The following is a 16,306-nucleotide window of genomic DNA, read 5'->3' on the forward strand; positions in this document are numbered from 1 at the left end:
ATCCGCAAGTGTGTGGAGCATCACTCACTGTCGAGCAGCTGTGCTGCTGACAGAGCTGTGTAACCTTTAAAGATGCTTTACTGGAGCACAGATGCAACTCTGCAGTGAGGCTTTCCTATACCCAGTATAACAGCTAAATGAAGTCCGTAACTGTATGATGACACTTTTGGCTGCTTAAGAAGTGTCAGGTGTGTTTGTTTTGGCAAGAAACAGCACCATATATTAATTGTATTCTTATGTGTGTGAGGATGACTTCACTTGCACAACAATAACATAAAGAGCAGAATGACTTTGAGCTGTGTATTGTAATCAACCTATAAACTTGTGTATATATTGCGTAGTCTTGAATAATTGCTTGAAAATGTGCATATTTAAGAAACCCATGTACAAGGTGTAATAAATTTCCATTTTGTGAAGCATTGAAAGTATTTCTGGCTTTTCTGGCAAATCCCCTCCACAGAAGTCACACATATATTTTGCGTTAATTGGTCTTGTGAAGATGGCCAGAGTAACTGATTAAAACTCTTAGAATAAAAGCAGATTTACTTGTTGTTTGTACATATTTTACAGGGCATCTTTTAATTAATTCTTGGCTTTTTAAAACATGCTGCTTGCTATACCGTGTCAAATGTCTGTGTGTTGGAACTAATATGATTATCACATGTTAATTACAGGCAGTAATCAGTATGGCTCTATCCTGGGTCATACCTCTGTGACCACCGGCAGCCTCTTGGATGACAATCACTGGCACTCAGTGGTGATCGAACGCTACCGTCGTAATGTGAACTTCACTTTGGACAGACACACTCAGCACTTCAGGACCAACGGAGAGTTTGACCACCTCGATTTGGACTATGAGGTGAGAAGCAAATTATACTGAATGTAGAGACATGGGTGTTAAGAACACAAACAAAGAAAGGTAGTCTCCCATTTAGAATAAATGAAGGAGTGAATCCAACACAAAAGCATAATGCCATATACAGGAGATGACTGGGAAGTACCCAAGGTATAAAGCACATTTGCTACTTAAACATTCGCTACAATTCTTTCTTTAGAAGACATATCAGCTTGACATCATGTTAATAACAAAACCTCAGGGTTTCAAATGATTCAACAGCTGTACACTGATAGGCAGTCATGGGTGAGTTCAATTACGAAAAGGGAACTGGCAGACCACGGAAGAAGTGAATAGCTAAAATGTCAGCTGATTTATCCAGCTACCTCAGCTTTGCCTGACTGATGCTTGTATGTGTGTGTCAGTGCAGAGCAGCTGCCCGGTGTACAAGTGACTGGCTACCGTATTAAGAACACATAGAGAAAAATGCTTAACTTTCACATCCTACTTTATTTGTAAATTGTAACAGCAAAGCATCTTTTAACTGACATGTTAGCTTCACAGGTACTCAAAATGTGGACTTTATTTATTTTTTCAACCCTGTACAACATACAAGGCTCTATCTTGCAGGCGCAAAGCCAGCAGCAGTGCAAACGCAGTGCTTTTGCACCCACAGGCAGTTGCCTATTTGATATTTCCCTGGCTCCAGACACAACTATGTGTGCCAAAGTGGGAGGGGTGGTGCAGCTGAGGCTGGGTTTCCTCTGATTAGGTGGCGCAGTGCAATTTTGGGGCAAATTTTGGCATGATGTCGTGTTTGCATTTCCACCTGTTCAGATCACCTCTTATTGCAAACACAAGGCAATTATAGTGGCTTTAGTTGGCAAAGGTGCATGCACACAGACCTCTCCCAAATCACCTTGCATGAACATTTTAACATCTACAACTGTTAATGTGATTAAGCCCACTCTATAACAGGCACAATTATGGCAGAGACCAAAAATGCCATCTACATTTGAGACACTGATTTCATGAAATGAGGCCCCCTTCATAATCTGTTTTTTGATGGCTCTGCATTATGTAGCCGATGCTGCTGTCAGGACACGGAAGTTGACAGTCCCTAGGGGGAAATTTCATGACTAATTTACTTTAATACTGAATGAATTATGAAGTTATTGTTTAGTTAATAAAAAAATCTAGTCAAAATGCTTCAGTTTCTTGGGCACCCAGTGGCTCAGTTGGTAGAGCCGGTGCCCAATGTACAGAAGCTCTGTCCTCACTGCAGCGGCCCTTGGTTGGAGTCCAGCTTCGGCCCATTGCTGCATGTCATCCCTTCTGTCTCTGCTCCTTTCACGCTGTATCTGTCCTATCAAATAAAGGCATTGAAAAAGCTTCAGTTACTAAAACAGAGACACAGAACAGTATGGAGCTGAGAAAGCTTTAATTTCAGCTTTTGCCACAGAAAGGTGCATAATGCTAAGCGAGAGCTTCTGTAAAGGTATAAGTTCAGCGCTGGTACAAAATGATGGCCAGAAATGTAATAATGTTCTGCCATGTTATGTGTATGTATGTAACTAGTTAGTATACCTATGGGTGGCGTTAATGCAGAGGGTCACGGATTATGTTTGAAAAGCTTGTTGTTTTAGGACAACTTGTTGGTAGCCACATCTAAATATCAGTTAGCTAATTTTCTTGAATGTGTACATATGGGTGGCTTTTGCTTTTAGTTAAGCAGTGAACATGGGAGTCAGTGGTGTTTGATGTATTTTAATTGTTTTGTATTATAGTTACTGGATAAATAATTGGTAAATTGAAAACAGATGTTACACACACATAGTGCAGTGCTGATTTTAAACAAAAATGAAGCTCTTTAAATATGCAAAGTAAAAATCACCTTATATCAACTATAACCATATAGCTGTAACTCTAACCAGCAGCATGCAGCAGCTGTGGCAAAATAGCTGCCTCATCATTCTGCCACTGACAGCATATTTGGGCTAATGTATTTTTTAGTCATCACCTCAGGTGGAAGGATTATTATGTGAGGGTGGAATATGTACAGCACTGATATTTGGCCTCTATTATCTGACCTCATCACTCCTCATCACAAGGAACTGGAAAAATACAAACTCCCCCTCTAGGTTGTCTTATACTCAGAGCCTGCAGGCTGATGCTGGGGGGGGGGGAGTGGAGTTTGTGAACAGCAGCAGCAGTGACGGCAGGAGTAGCACAGAGTGCGAGCAGAGCAGCAGAAGACTGAGGGGCGCAGTGATGTCAGTCTGGTGTTAGAAAGGGAAGAGTATGCCATGTTGACTGAAGCAATGCACTTGAGCTTTCCGCCTACATTAGCTCGCAGGCTTCACTTTATTAAGGTTTGAGGTGTTGTGTATTTCTATTTTGGAACTTAAATGATGGAGGTGAACTTCAGTCCTCTAGAAAGCTATGTGAGAATTCTTGTTTAGGAGCCCTGGGACATACTGAATTTTAACACAATATACAATATCTGCTTGTGTGAGCAGTTCCCAGTCAAAAATTTCAACCCTCCAAAAGTTCTGTGAGTCTCAAAAGGGCTGTTTGATAATTTACAAACATGAGAATAGCAATAACTTGTTTTTACTTATTCATAGTCTTTATTTTTTTATGGTACTTGTTATCTTCGTGTTCTACCACAACAACTGTTCTGGTTTTGCTACTGCTTTGCAAACAACTCCTAGGCCTTCCTTGTCTGTACAGTGCATTGATACCTCACAGGAAATTAGATATTGGTTTTGCACTGTGCCATAATGCTAATCCATAAAACTCACATAATTAATGATATTCAGTAATGGAATGCAAAGAGTTCAGCTAATAATACTTAAAACAGGAAATTGACTTTGGAATGCATAATGGATACGAAATGTGTGTAATGTGAGTGTGTGCATACACGTGCAGCTGTGTGCGTTGAATACGTATGTGGGTGTGTACATGTGTTTGTGTGTGTGCATTGATAAGTTTGTGTGTGACCTTTAGCAGGTATTGCTGATATGGCTGATCTGTTCCAGTGTTAAATAGGATACTGAGAAATGGGGCAAGACAAACCACAGTCCAATTAAACTGAAGCTGTTGATTTAAGGGATCTTGTGGGAAATCTATACAACTGAAAGAGGTTTTGTGTGTGTGTGCGTGTGTGTGTGTGTGTGTGTGTGTGTGTGTGTGTGTGTGTGTGTGTTAAAGAATGTATGTGTAACATGCCTGTGGTGAACCCTGGATGGATCCTGGCAGTGTTATTGCCTGCATGAATCTCTCTGCATAAGGCAAAATTGTGACCAGCTTTTACTCAAAGTGCACCCCTGTACTCCGTCTAGTCCACATCTTGCGTGTGTGCATGTCTGTACATTTTCTGCTCCCATTTAAGCCTGTCGACTAAATATCCGGGTGCATTTGTATCTACCCTTGGCAGTAATTACTAAGACTACTGGAGCATCACGACAAACACACACACACACACACATACAGAAAGAGAGACACATATCGACTGGTAATTGTGCACCACTCTCCATCATCTTAGCTTCCGTCAGAGCTCAGAGCTATGTCTGCAAAAAAAAAAAAAACACATGTTCAACTGTAGAAAAATAGGAAACGCTTTTTACATTTTCATCAGTTCTGTGTCCTTCAGCACTTCCCACCAGATGCCCGTTTATTAGCCTCCATCTCCTCGCCTCAATTCTCCTCTAATCACATCTGTTCCCCACAAACTCCTGTCTTCTTTTTTTATGCTTTCTCCCATACACTGCGGTATATAAATATATGATAGGTATATATCAATAATATGCTGATATCAAGGTATTTGCTTAAAAAATCTGATGTTAGATTTGTCAGTGTTGCTCTTGTTATGAAGACCAAACACTTTAGAAATTAGGGCTGGCACAAACTGTCCCATGTTTAAAATCAGAAGAGTGGCTGTGGATCATACCTTGTTCACACATCTCTGCATTCATTCATGCAACTTGCGTTTCCAGAGCGGCAGTAGCTTATTGCTTACATCCCATGCCAATGCCATGACTGCAAAGCCAAACTCCAGACTTGGGATCTTTGTTGCACATCATACCCCCTTCTCTCTCCCCTCGTATCTCCTCTGCCTTTTCACTGTCATCTCTAAAATAAAGGCACCTCACCAATGCAAGACGAGTCGAGATATTCCCTGACAGAACTGATTCATGCATCAGATGTAAACAACCACCCGCTGATTAGATGCACATGTTTTGTTCATGCCCAAGATTATCAGAGTTTTATCCTGCAGCATTTGATACACTTTGTGAAATCTTGGGTAAACAGCAGCCCCCGACACCCTCTCTTCCTTTTTTGGAATTACGGCAATGCCCAGTGCACACAAAGCAGCACAAGTTATTGCAATCACTGCTTGCTAGGAAGCTTATTCTCATCAAATGGACACATCTCTACCCACCTACTCATAACAGATGGATTCATGAGATAATGCAGTGTATTAGGCTTGAGGATTAGGCTCTCCCTGAGAGGTTAGGTTAGTTCTGGTACACATGTGTGTGAATGAGACTCAGAAAGGCAGGTGGAGGAGAGGGTACGACCCCGGAGGCTGGAAGAGCTGGTGTAGGTGGGAGTGGGATCTACGTGGATGGGTGGGAGTGGGCTTCAGCACTACTTCCAATTGTGCGTGTAATTAATCTCTTTGCAAAAACCAATAAAGAGATTAGGGGAAAAAGAAATTGAACATTAGTTGGCTTAACTGTATCTTGGGTTTTGAAACCTATTTTAGGCTTTGTTGCAATTTCTCTCATAAGACATTTGTATGTTGCTACTATAATCCCTGTTTTGGGTGGGAATGGCTGAACAGTGATGCCAGAATAGAACGTTTTAATTCCATGTTACATTTATTCAGCTTTTTGAAATGTTCTATGAGAAGAGGGAGAAGCTAATCAAAGTTAAAGGAAGTCCTAATCTGTATTTTTCTCCTCTGTCCATCTCTTTTTACTTCTTTCCCCTTTGCTCTTCGTAAGTTGAGTTTTGGGGGGATGCCCTACAGCGGGAAGCCAGTGGGAGGAGGGAGAAAGAATTTTAAAGGCTGCATGGAGAGCATCAACTACAATGGAGACAACATTACAGACCTGGCCCGCCGAAAGAAGCTAGACACTTCCAGCTTTGTAAGGACAATGTGCATGCACATACGCAGACACTCACATACATATACTGTCTTAAACAACACAGGGCAACATAGTTTGAAATGCATCAATCTAAAGAGCTTGAAATAGCATGCTTATAAAGGCAGCTGAACACTAAACACACTCATTATTGTCACACTTACTCTGAATCTGACCTGAGTGAGGGGGCAAGTTATTCATTGTATAAAAATAGTTTAACAGATTCATAATTAATCAGATACAACTGACCCATCAGTGGCCCCTCCATGTGTTTGCCTCCTGTCTTTGTGCTCCCTCTTAATACCATGGCTGCCATTTCACTGCGACCTACAAAAACAGAATTTCACTGCAACCGCTCAGTTTATTTTCAACCTATCTCAACAGAATGAGAAACATATTAAATGCTTTTCCTCTCCTCATCAAACACACTGCACTCTGGATGACTGCTGGATGTAACTTCAGCACATTAAGTGTTTTGCCATCCTTAAAATTATTCACTGAACAGCCTTTGATAGACTGTAAAGTCTCAGAGCTCTCGTTTCCCCCCCTCTCCTGTTCTTCCTCAATAATAGACAGCCAGTGTATCTTCTCCGATCTCGGGTGAACTGATTGAACAAATGAAAGCACTAATCAAGTCCATTTAAGTCGCACCTCTAATTCTCTCTGATCACTCACACAGCCATTCATTTCTAATCAAAACAGATCTGCTCTCAAATATCAGAAACACACACGCACACGGGCAGAGGCAATGAGGAAGTATCTATAGTCGGTAAGGCAGCTCAATATTGTGCGTTTGCTAATGATTTGATTCGGAGCGCAAGGTAGGAGAAGCTCAATGGTAATTAGTGCTTAAATTCAACAATAGTGTTTGTTTTCATCACAGACACATCACCCAGGTTACTGTTTCAAAAACAAGGTGAGCCGAAGACACATTTTTACAATGTGTACAAGCGATATCACTCTTTGAATCTAGCTTCAGTCTGGAACATCCAAAGGTAAACATGCAGAAGCTAGATTCAGAAGCCTTGGGAATAAATCCATGATTTCCTAAAGTGTAAGGGCATTTCAAACAACTTCAACTTTAGCTTTGTTTTTTACTGTTCTCTCTAAAGATCACTGATAACTTCCTAATATTTCCTTCTCTTGGTGTCTCTCTAAATCTGTGTCCTGACAGCGTAACCTGTCCTTCTCCTGTGTGGAAACCCACACCTTCCCGGTGTTTTTTAATGCCACCAGCTTCCTGCAGCTGCCAGGTCGCGCCAATCACGACACAATATCTGTGAGCTTCCAGTTTCGTACCTGGAACCCTGACGGGCTCCTCTTCTTCAGTAATCTTGATGACGGCACGATGGAGATCTCCCTTGAGGACAGCAAGGTTGTAGTTCGTATCAACGTAACAAAGGCGACCACAAACTACCGGGTAGACTTATCGTCAGGTGAGTCGGTCGACTTATATACCTACATAAACATACACCACACAATTCAAACCAGAAGCTGATCTCTCAAGTTCTACATTTATCTTCAAGAATGGAAAACAACAAGCAAGACACTAGTCATCAATATAATTATTACAAGTAATTAATTTGCATGGATTATGTTGCATGGAAACAAAATAATTCTATTAGCTTAGCTAATAGAATTAGCTAATTGACTATTAGCAAGTCATGACGCCAGTTACTGTTGTATTCTCTATTGTAATCAAAGTACGTCTTTGCCACAAATCTGCTATGGAAATATTTAGAATTTCTGCTTTTCGCTCACAGTCACTGCTCACAGTTTAGGGTTGAGTAAAGAGCAGGAATTTTTAAATGAAAGCTAAACTGATATATTGCATATCTGTATCTGGCTGGTGTTTAGGGTGTTTGTTACAGTTTCAAACAATAGTTGTGTTTTATTCAACTGCCAAAGAAATTTTAAGCAAACTTAAACAACAACAGCAAACAGCGAAGTAGGCCTGTTTGCATCATGCATAGCATAGTTTTATCAAAAGTTGGCAGTATAGTTTACACATGGGGGGATATCGGCTAGTAAATAGAATAGCAGAATGTGTGATGTCAGCTATTTTTGGCCTCGTTTCATGCTGTCCAGAGATGAAGAAGAGTTATGTTATTGTGGGAATGTCCAGGTGGATTCCAACAGCGGAAATAGATAATGAATCATGCAAGTAAATGTTTGCTATTTCAGAACTTCATCAAAGGTGTTTCCATATCTCATTTAGCACAACCCTTTTTTTTAACTATGGCAACAACCACCTTAAGCGAGTGTAAAAGTGTTTTTGCCGGTAGAGATTTAGGAAGTTCTATCAAATTTAGATACTGACTTTTGATGCAAAGTACGCATAAAAATATGTTTATGTAAACACAGTTAATGTCCACATTTTGACAGACAGTGATGCATACATCATTCCACATTGCTGTTTTTACTTTTAAAGCATTAGCACAAACTACATTATCAGATCAAACAATTTTAGTTAACATCTAAATTGAGATACTCTTCGAGACACACACACAGACTCCATCTTTACAAGGCCTATATTTATGTGGTCCTGAGCCCAACAACATTAATAAGCAGTCTGATAATGGAGGAGGGTTCCCAGCATAAAACACTCATATCGGTTGCTTTGAAGCTGGGGCTATGAATTCCTGTTATTTTGTCTGCAATTCTAATGAAACATTTTTACAACAAGCTTTGAATGAAAGCATGTTTTGAGATGTGTAGATCGAGTATAAGTGATGCCCCATGGTTTGGACAGGCAGTTTTAGCATTTGAGTAAAACCTTCAAAGACATTAAACATCAAGGTCAAAATAAAACGGACATGATTTTTTTTTTTTTTCAACAAGTGGGTCTTCTGTCTGTCCTAAATCTCTTTTACCCACTCGCTCTCCGTTACTTATATTCCCTGCCTCTCCTTTCTCTCTCCCCTCTCTCTTTCCTTAGACACACTCATTTATTCTGTCCACTGCTGCTTTAATAGGCCATTATGCCCAGGGGTAGGGATTATTACAGAGTTACCCTCTAGGCTAATTGGGCTTGAGCCTGCGATTACATCAGTATTACCAGAATATACAGACACACAAACACAGACGTGCACACACAAACACACGCTCCCTCCTTTGATTCAGTTATTAGTATCTCCCAGAAAGAAAGCCACACTGGCTTCTGGCTTCAATGACACAGTGGGAGCTCAGCAGACTTGTAATGAAATGCTTAGTCCCTCTTAATGGCAAATATACTGGGGAGAGACGTGCAGATGTGCACACACTAAGGAGGAGAGAGTGAGAGAGAGAAAGAAAAGGGAGCTTACACAGACTCCACAATCCAGTTTTCTTTTCCCAGTGGGGATAGATTGCTTATGAAGCTATTTAGCGAAAGCTTATTCATACATTTAATCAGGCATCTGCTGGAAGGTAAAACCATACAGACTTACTGATCTGCAGCCTCCAGCACCCCCTTCTCATGCTAAGGCATGAAGAGTTTTTTTTGCACACTGGGGTATTAACCACTCACCAGGAGGCACACTTTGTGTCAATAATGTATCAGTCTTTAATATTTGTCTGATCTGTTAACCATAATGGGAAGAGTCTTCAGAGAAACACCATTAGGTAGCAACTTTCACATCATATGCACCACTTAATGTTTACCACAGTGTGAACGTGATGTGAAAACAGGTGAACCAAGTCTTTGAACATTCACTCACTTGTTTTTTGAATAGCACCATGCCACCTTGTCGAAATATAAACCAGATTAATTTTAGCTCTGGGGTGGGGAACCTCCGCCTTCTGGGCCGTGTACAACCCACGAGACCATTGATCGCATTTCTAAAAATAAATATAAACTCAGGGGGAAAAAATGTCTACAGCAATTACTTTTTGAGATAATACTGACGGCTATTTATGTCCGAGTCAGGCTCAGGGTCAGTGAACACAGCACGTGAGGTCACGTGCCATCGCGCGATAACATTGTGTATTGATTGACAAGTGATATGCGTCGTGGCGAGTGCCGAGAAAGGGAAGGTGGATGCAGAAGGTCGCGTTTTCCAGGTGAAATGGACAAACGATTGTTTCTTTGACGAAGTCAAAGTCCAGACACGTTGCCTAGTTTGTGGCGTGGCGCTGGCAGTGATGAAAAAGGCCCACCTTGATGCTCGAAACATGCTAAACTGGACGAGTTGTAAGGACAAATTTGGGGTGCCCAACAATCAGCTTTCCCAAGACCACAGACTGACAGAGACAATGTTAGGAAAGCAAGTTTTGTGGTGAGTAAATTAATAGCTAAGAAGCTGAAACCGCACGCAGAAGGAGTTTGTGAAGGACTGTAATTATCGTGAAAGCGTGATAACCGTGGATTTTCCGACTAATCTATGATCGTTACATCATATGTGTTCAGAAGTTTAGTATGGCCCTCGGAGGACTTCATAAAAATTGAAATGGCCCTTAATTAAAAAAAAAAAAAAGGCTCCCCACCCCTGCTTTAGATGGATGATAGATTGATAACAGAACCATATTAATATTTAGTGTCTTTTTTCTTTTTGACTCGCAGTAGCTGTTATCCTATTTAAATCTTCATCAACCAGTATTTTATTATTAAAGTGAAAGTTGTTTCCACTTAGAATGAGCACCCCAGCGTTTTATTATGTTATTCATTTTGTGGCTGATTTACTTCACCCATATTCTTCAGCTTGTTCTTTGCAAAATGTGTTATCTATCCCTCTCCCTGAAGATCTGTGGTGACCAAGCTCTTGAGGCTGTAGCTCCAAACTTTTGTAACGCTCTCCCTGCATCATATTGCGGTCTGTTGACTCTGTGGTTTCTTTTAAAAGTCTTCTAAAGATGCACCTGTTTAAACAGCCATTTGGGTAACTTGTATAGCTCTGTATTTTGGTGGTGTTTTGTGTGCTCTTTTTGTGTACTGTGCTGTTTTTAATTGAACTCTGCAAAATAGTTTTGCACTTTTAACTGTGTCTCTGGTAGTCACCTAGTCTTTTTTGGCTTCTTTCTTGTGTGTTGTATATTGCTCTTGTGAAGCACTTTGTGACCTTTTCTGTGAAAAAAATGCTATATAAATCATTTTTACACACTTGATTACATTTTTGATTTTCACCGTTGTGTACAAAATAGCAGAGAGATAGAATTACTTAGAGCTTAGTTTAGAGACAGACATCTAGCATGCTAATGAGGCCCAGATATTTGTTTTTCTTAGGAATTGGCAGATCAAAATAAGACAAAAATGAAAATTAATGTTGGGCATTTCCCACCGGGGGTGAGCAATAAGACTCCAATAGGATGCCCATGTCAGTCTGTTTCTGCTTCAGGTCTGTCAGTAATGCTAGACAATGGTGTGTTAACACATGATCCAGAATATATCCAGGCTCATAAAGGTGTTTGATCTGGAGCCTACTTTTATTTGTAGTGGTGTGTAATGTGCATATATATTGTAAGAGGGGGGATATCTAGGTCTGGACTAAAGGGATACTTTTTTTTATGCAGGACTGTATTATGAGCATCACCCTCAAACAGCCAGCTTGTAATTTCTAAAGGGTTTTCTGCAAAACCCAAGTGAATCAGCAGGTGCAGTATGAAAAAGGAGGGTGGATGAAGGGAGGGAAGTGGTGTATAAAAGCTTCGTATCTCTGATGGCGTAACAATCACCCGAATATCTCTTCATAACCTCATTCTGTCCACGGTGGGTCCCAGGTCATTAAAGTTAATTTTTCCTCCCTGATTGGAGACAGAGCGACAGGTACAGTAGATTACAGCTGCTACTAGGAGCACACGCAAATTAACCCCCAATGCATACACACATATTCAAAATGTGTGTGTGTGTGTGTGTGTTAGAGAGAGAGCAAGAACTTGCCCCTAGGCTGTTTGTGACCTACGGAAACATGCTCTTCTCTCCTTTGAGAAAACCATTTCATCCACTTTCTTCTCTCAAGCAGACAGAGGATGAAACTAGAGAAGATGAGGCCTTTGAGAGAACACCAGATTAGATGTGGTTGTGCTCTAACAGTATGTGTGTGTATTGCATGTGCATTGATAGAGAATGCTTAGTTGTGATTCCTGAAGGGACACTGATCTAATTTTCCCATCACTTTGCTTTTACTTACTCATTAACTCTCTCCTCTCTCCTCTCTTTTGCTTTCCTCTCATCACTTGTTTGTTAGAATTATACAACAGCTTTTATAGGGTTGGGCTGGGAAATGTTGCCTTGATGGCCATACAGCTGGACCGAAGCATGTTTTCAAGTGCCCAAATATAAATCAAAACACTACTTTCCACATTACATACCATGAAATAATTCCAATAAAACAAAGCCAGTGAAAAAGGCTCCTTTTGTACCTGACACAGATAGCTAATGAGTGTTTGTCTTTGAGTATGTGCTGTGAAGATGCTATCCTCTGATCATCCTCTTGATTAATTATTGGATTATTGGGCACCAGCATTGTTTCCATGGAAACAATACTCCAGTGTCTCTAGCAGAGACAGAGAAATCTAATTTCCTAAGAGGTTCTCATGGAACAAAGTGAGGGAATATGTTATTGTGCTTTTGGTTCGTTGTCAGAGAAGACAAAATATGTAAGTAGTGATAATTATTCCTGATGAATTTAATATATTAGTATAGCTTCAAGTAGGGTGGGTGATATATCGCTTCACATGGGATGCATAAATGTAGTGTGTGGCCATTACTTTTGTTAACATAATTTAGTTTAAAAAATACAATTTATTCGTATTTAAAATTTGTATGTTATGTTTACCTCGTTGACAGGAATCCACATGAAGTTTTTTTGCAATACACTGGCGTTGCCAACGTATTAAGCCATTTATCGTTCAGCCACCAGGCCTCTGGACTGGACGACGAACACCATCTGGCAGCGCCTTTGTTGTATGTCTGAAGCATTTTGAACACTGATCTGCATGGCCGTGATCACCAGCTTTGAGGCTTCCCATATTTGATCCTCCGTTAGCATAATCAGTGGCATCTTTTTCATAACCAACGGAGCCAGTTGGTAAATCAAGCTTTTGCCAAATCCAATTGGAAAAAATGGCGAAATCATTTTTTTTCCTTCGAGAAACTCTGCGTGTTGTTTATTTGTTGTAAGTGGATCGGTTGCTGCAATAACTTCTCTTATTCCTGTGTTTACTCTACTAATGTTAAAGTTAGCACTTGTTGCTTCGAGAGCTGCCATTACTGTTTTTTCAGGCATTAGCTTATATGTTTGCGTCATCAGTTACAACACAGTCCCTGATGTTGTCAACACTGGTGCACATTTCTTGGCCCAGAATGGCCCCGACTGGACTGGAAGTTCTGGAAAGTGTTTTGGGCGGCTGCGAGTCCAGACTGATTTGCAGAGCGAAACAGAATGTTGAGCTCACATTATCAGGCTGGTCTTACCAGGCTCTTATAAATGACCATATCAGGACTATAAAGTACATTTGTCCCCCCTTTTTTAAAACATTTTTTACCATTGACACCAACATGATATATCACACAAACAGCGCCCATTCAGACCGCCTTCTCCTGGGTGATTGTGTGTGCTCAGCTTGTAAATATTATTCATATATAAACTGTAGAGCTGTTAGTTTATGTATTCAAACAGTAGTTTATTTAGCAGTGTAGTATTTCAGTAGTCTACGATAGTTTAGAGGAGATTTCAAAATTTTGAGAAATATTTATCATATATCACGATATGGCCTAATATTATTGTGATTTAATTTATAGGCCGTATCACTCAACCTGAGCTTCAAGAAAACAGGAAAGTAGGATTTAGCTCTTTTATTTTATTATCCCAAAAAATCTTTGTATTCTGTATGTGTTGTTCTTCCTCTCTCTTCTTATGATGCAAGAATTATGATGCTCTCTTTTTCTCCATCTCTTTTGCACATTTTATATGAACTTTTTCCTTCACTATTTCTGTAAATCGGCCTATTTGATATCACCAGGGAAACGTGTCATCCCACAAAATCATTCTCAGTGAGAGGCAAGACTCATTGCAAAATAAGACAAAGCCACAGGCAGCATAAACTGTTTGATTCAGCTGCTGCTAGAGCAGAAATATTTTGCTTTGTAAAACTGTGTGAATGTTTGTGGGATCTTTCATGCGTGCGTTCACACCCTTCAACTTAGCTAGAAGTAATAACATCAGTTCCTTTGAGATTCAGAATTACTACCAGTCGCACACACACACACACACAGGGTTACTCACACAGTCCGAATAGGAGGCATATAAGGCATTACAATAATGGAATGGCCTCAGGCACAGATTTGAGGGGGGGAACATACTACAGCCAGCCCTGATTACAATGTTATATTGTTTCATTCCCCCTGAGTGTGTGTGTCCCTGTGTCCGTGTGCATATGTGTTTGTGTGTGTAAAGGCAATGCTTAATATGTTGTATTCCCAGGCTTTGTGTGGTTGGCATATTGCCATCTGTGAGGACGTGCAAAGCTCTTCAAACTACCTTGGAGAATCGAATATTTAGGAGTGGAGGAGACAGGGCTAGGATAAATTCATGAATGCCAGAGGGCCCCATAAATTTATAGTAGACGAAATTCATTTATACTGTACATACAGGATCAATATGTAATAGAAACAGTTGGAAGGAGGAGGAGAGGAGAAACATGATGGGAAAAGGAAAGATGATCAGTAAGGATGAGAGGAGGATGATAGGAGAAAGGAAAGTATGCAGCAAGAGGAGCAGAGTGATAAAGTTACAGGAATAAAATCCACACTGGACAGTCAGGATTTGTTGCACTATGTGATATTCCCAATATGCTGCCAGGGAGATGAGATAAAAACAAAAACATTCAGGAGCAGCCAAAAATAATGTTTCTTCCCAATGTGTAATGCGGTAATATAATAATTGATGCCTATTCCTTTTGTGATGTACATGTAATCAGTTTCTACCTTTGAGAATTGTATTAGTATTCACTTTGCCTCATTCTGTCTGCTATAATAACTCACTGCTATTTTCCATCTTATCAGATGGACTCACCGTCAACTGAGCCCATGATTTATTTGCTGCTGTTTATAAAGTAGTGACCATCTCAGGAGCTTTGGTAAAGATCCAATAAAATGTATTTTACATATTTATATTTACATATTTTACAGTTCTCATTTCATACATATAATACAGATGTTGAGCTAGCTACTGTAGTGTACTGTGGCTTTTAGCAAAGAGAGCATTATTCCACTAAAATACAATGATAACCGACTAAAATGTACAACATACTACTGTTATTATTCTGAACATCTTATTCCTACAAAGTGCATGTCTACAAACTGTTGTGAGGTTACAATGAGCTGAATTTGACCCTGCCTCCTCGGTGCTGGCGACAACTGTGGACAAAGGAATTATGTTTTCAGGTGGTCCGTCCATCCCATACTATTGAATGCAATATCACAAGAAAGCCTCAAGGGAATTTCTTCAAATTTGGCACAAACTGGGATTGGGATTGGGACCTGTATTGGAATTAGACCTGTCACTCTTCAGCTGCTCTATCACAATGGTCATAAAAAGTCCCCCAAAATAACTTTAAAAGCAGGATGAACTGATAAGATTTAGGTGGTCCAAGGTCAAGGCCGTTGTGACCTGAATTTCTTCAAATTTGGCACAGAGGTCTACTTGGACTTAAGGATGATCCAGTTAGATTTTAGTAGTCAAACGTCAAGGTCACTTTGAGTTTGCAACCATCTCTTTCTGATTAACACAATACCTAAAAAAAAAGCCTTAAAAGTAATTTTTTTTCAAATTTGGCACAAAAGTCCACTTGGACTGAGGTATAAACTGGTAAGATTTCAAAGGTCTGGTAAGGGATCAAAGGTCAAGCTCAGTGTGACCTAAAAAAACAACATGTTTTTGTCCATGACTAGACAATTCATATGCTATTTAAGTTCAGAACTCAACTGTTTCATCCTGAATTATTTGTCTTCCGTCATTTGAAAATAATTATCTTACTTTTAAATGTATGTAGGCTATGTGCTCTCCCTCCCACTCAAGATTGCATCAGTCTACTGTCGGTTATGCATCATTGATCCCTCAAGGCAAATATAGCTGAAATCAATAGAAATGCAAGACCTGCATACTTGCACATTGACAGATAAACACAAATACACACACACCTCTTTGAAATCAGCAGGGCATCACTTGGTCTTAGTTGGTTGAGAAAAAGACAGTCGTTGAATCTGGGGTGTTTGTTTTTCTGGGTCTGAGCTCTCTAACTTCATATAACCACTGATCCTCCCTAACACCTTGTAAGATGAATCTTAAGCATCATGCTCGATATCCGTTACCTCAAATGAAAAACTACAGGTAAAAAATAG

The 16,306-nt window shown here is 40.1% G+C and overlaps 1 protein-coding gene across 2 annotated transcripts in view; it reads left to right on the forward strand.

The window, feature by feature from the left end:
• The window catches only part of cntnap2a (contactin associated protein 2a), a 376,461-nt gene that overhangs the window by 198,987 nt on the left and 161,168 nt on the right, over positions 1-16,306 (forward strand). For both annotated transcript variants that reach the window (XM_088071612.1, XM_042510367.2), the window contains exons 7-9: positions 675-859; positions 5,848-5,991; positions 7,163-7,424. In XM_088071612.1, the coding sequence (XP_087927738.1) occupies positions 675-859; positions 5,848-5,991; positions 7,163-7,424 (591 nt within the window). The remainder of the gene's footprint in view (positions 1-674; positions 860-5,847; positions 5,992-7,162; positions 7,425-16,306) is intronic.

Source organism: Plectropomus leopardus, chromosome 21 (genome assembly GCF_026936395.1).
Source record: "Plectropomus leopardus strain MGB_pleo_1.0 chromosome 21, ASM2693639v1, whole genome shotgun sequence".
Classification (NCBI taxonomy): domain Eukaryota; kingdom Metazoa; phylum Chordata; class Actinopteri; order Perciformes; family Serranidae; genus Plectropomus; species Plectropomus leopardus.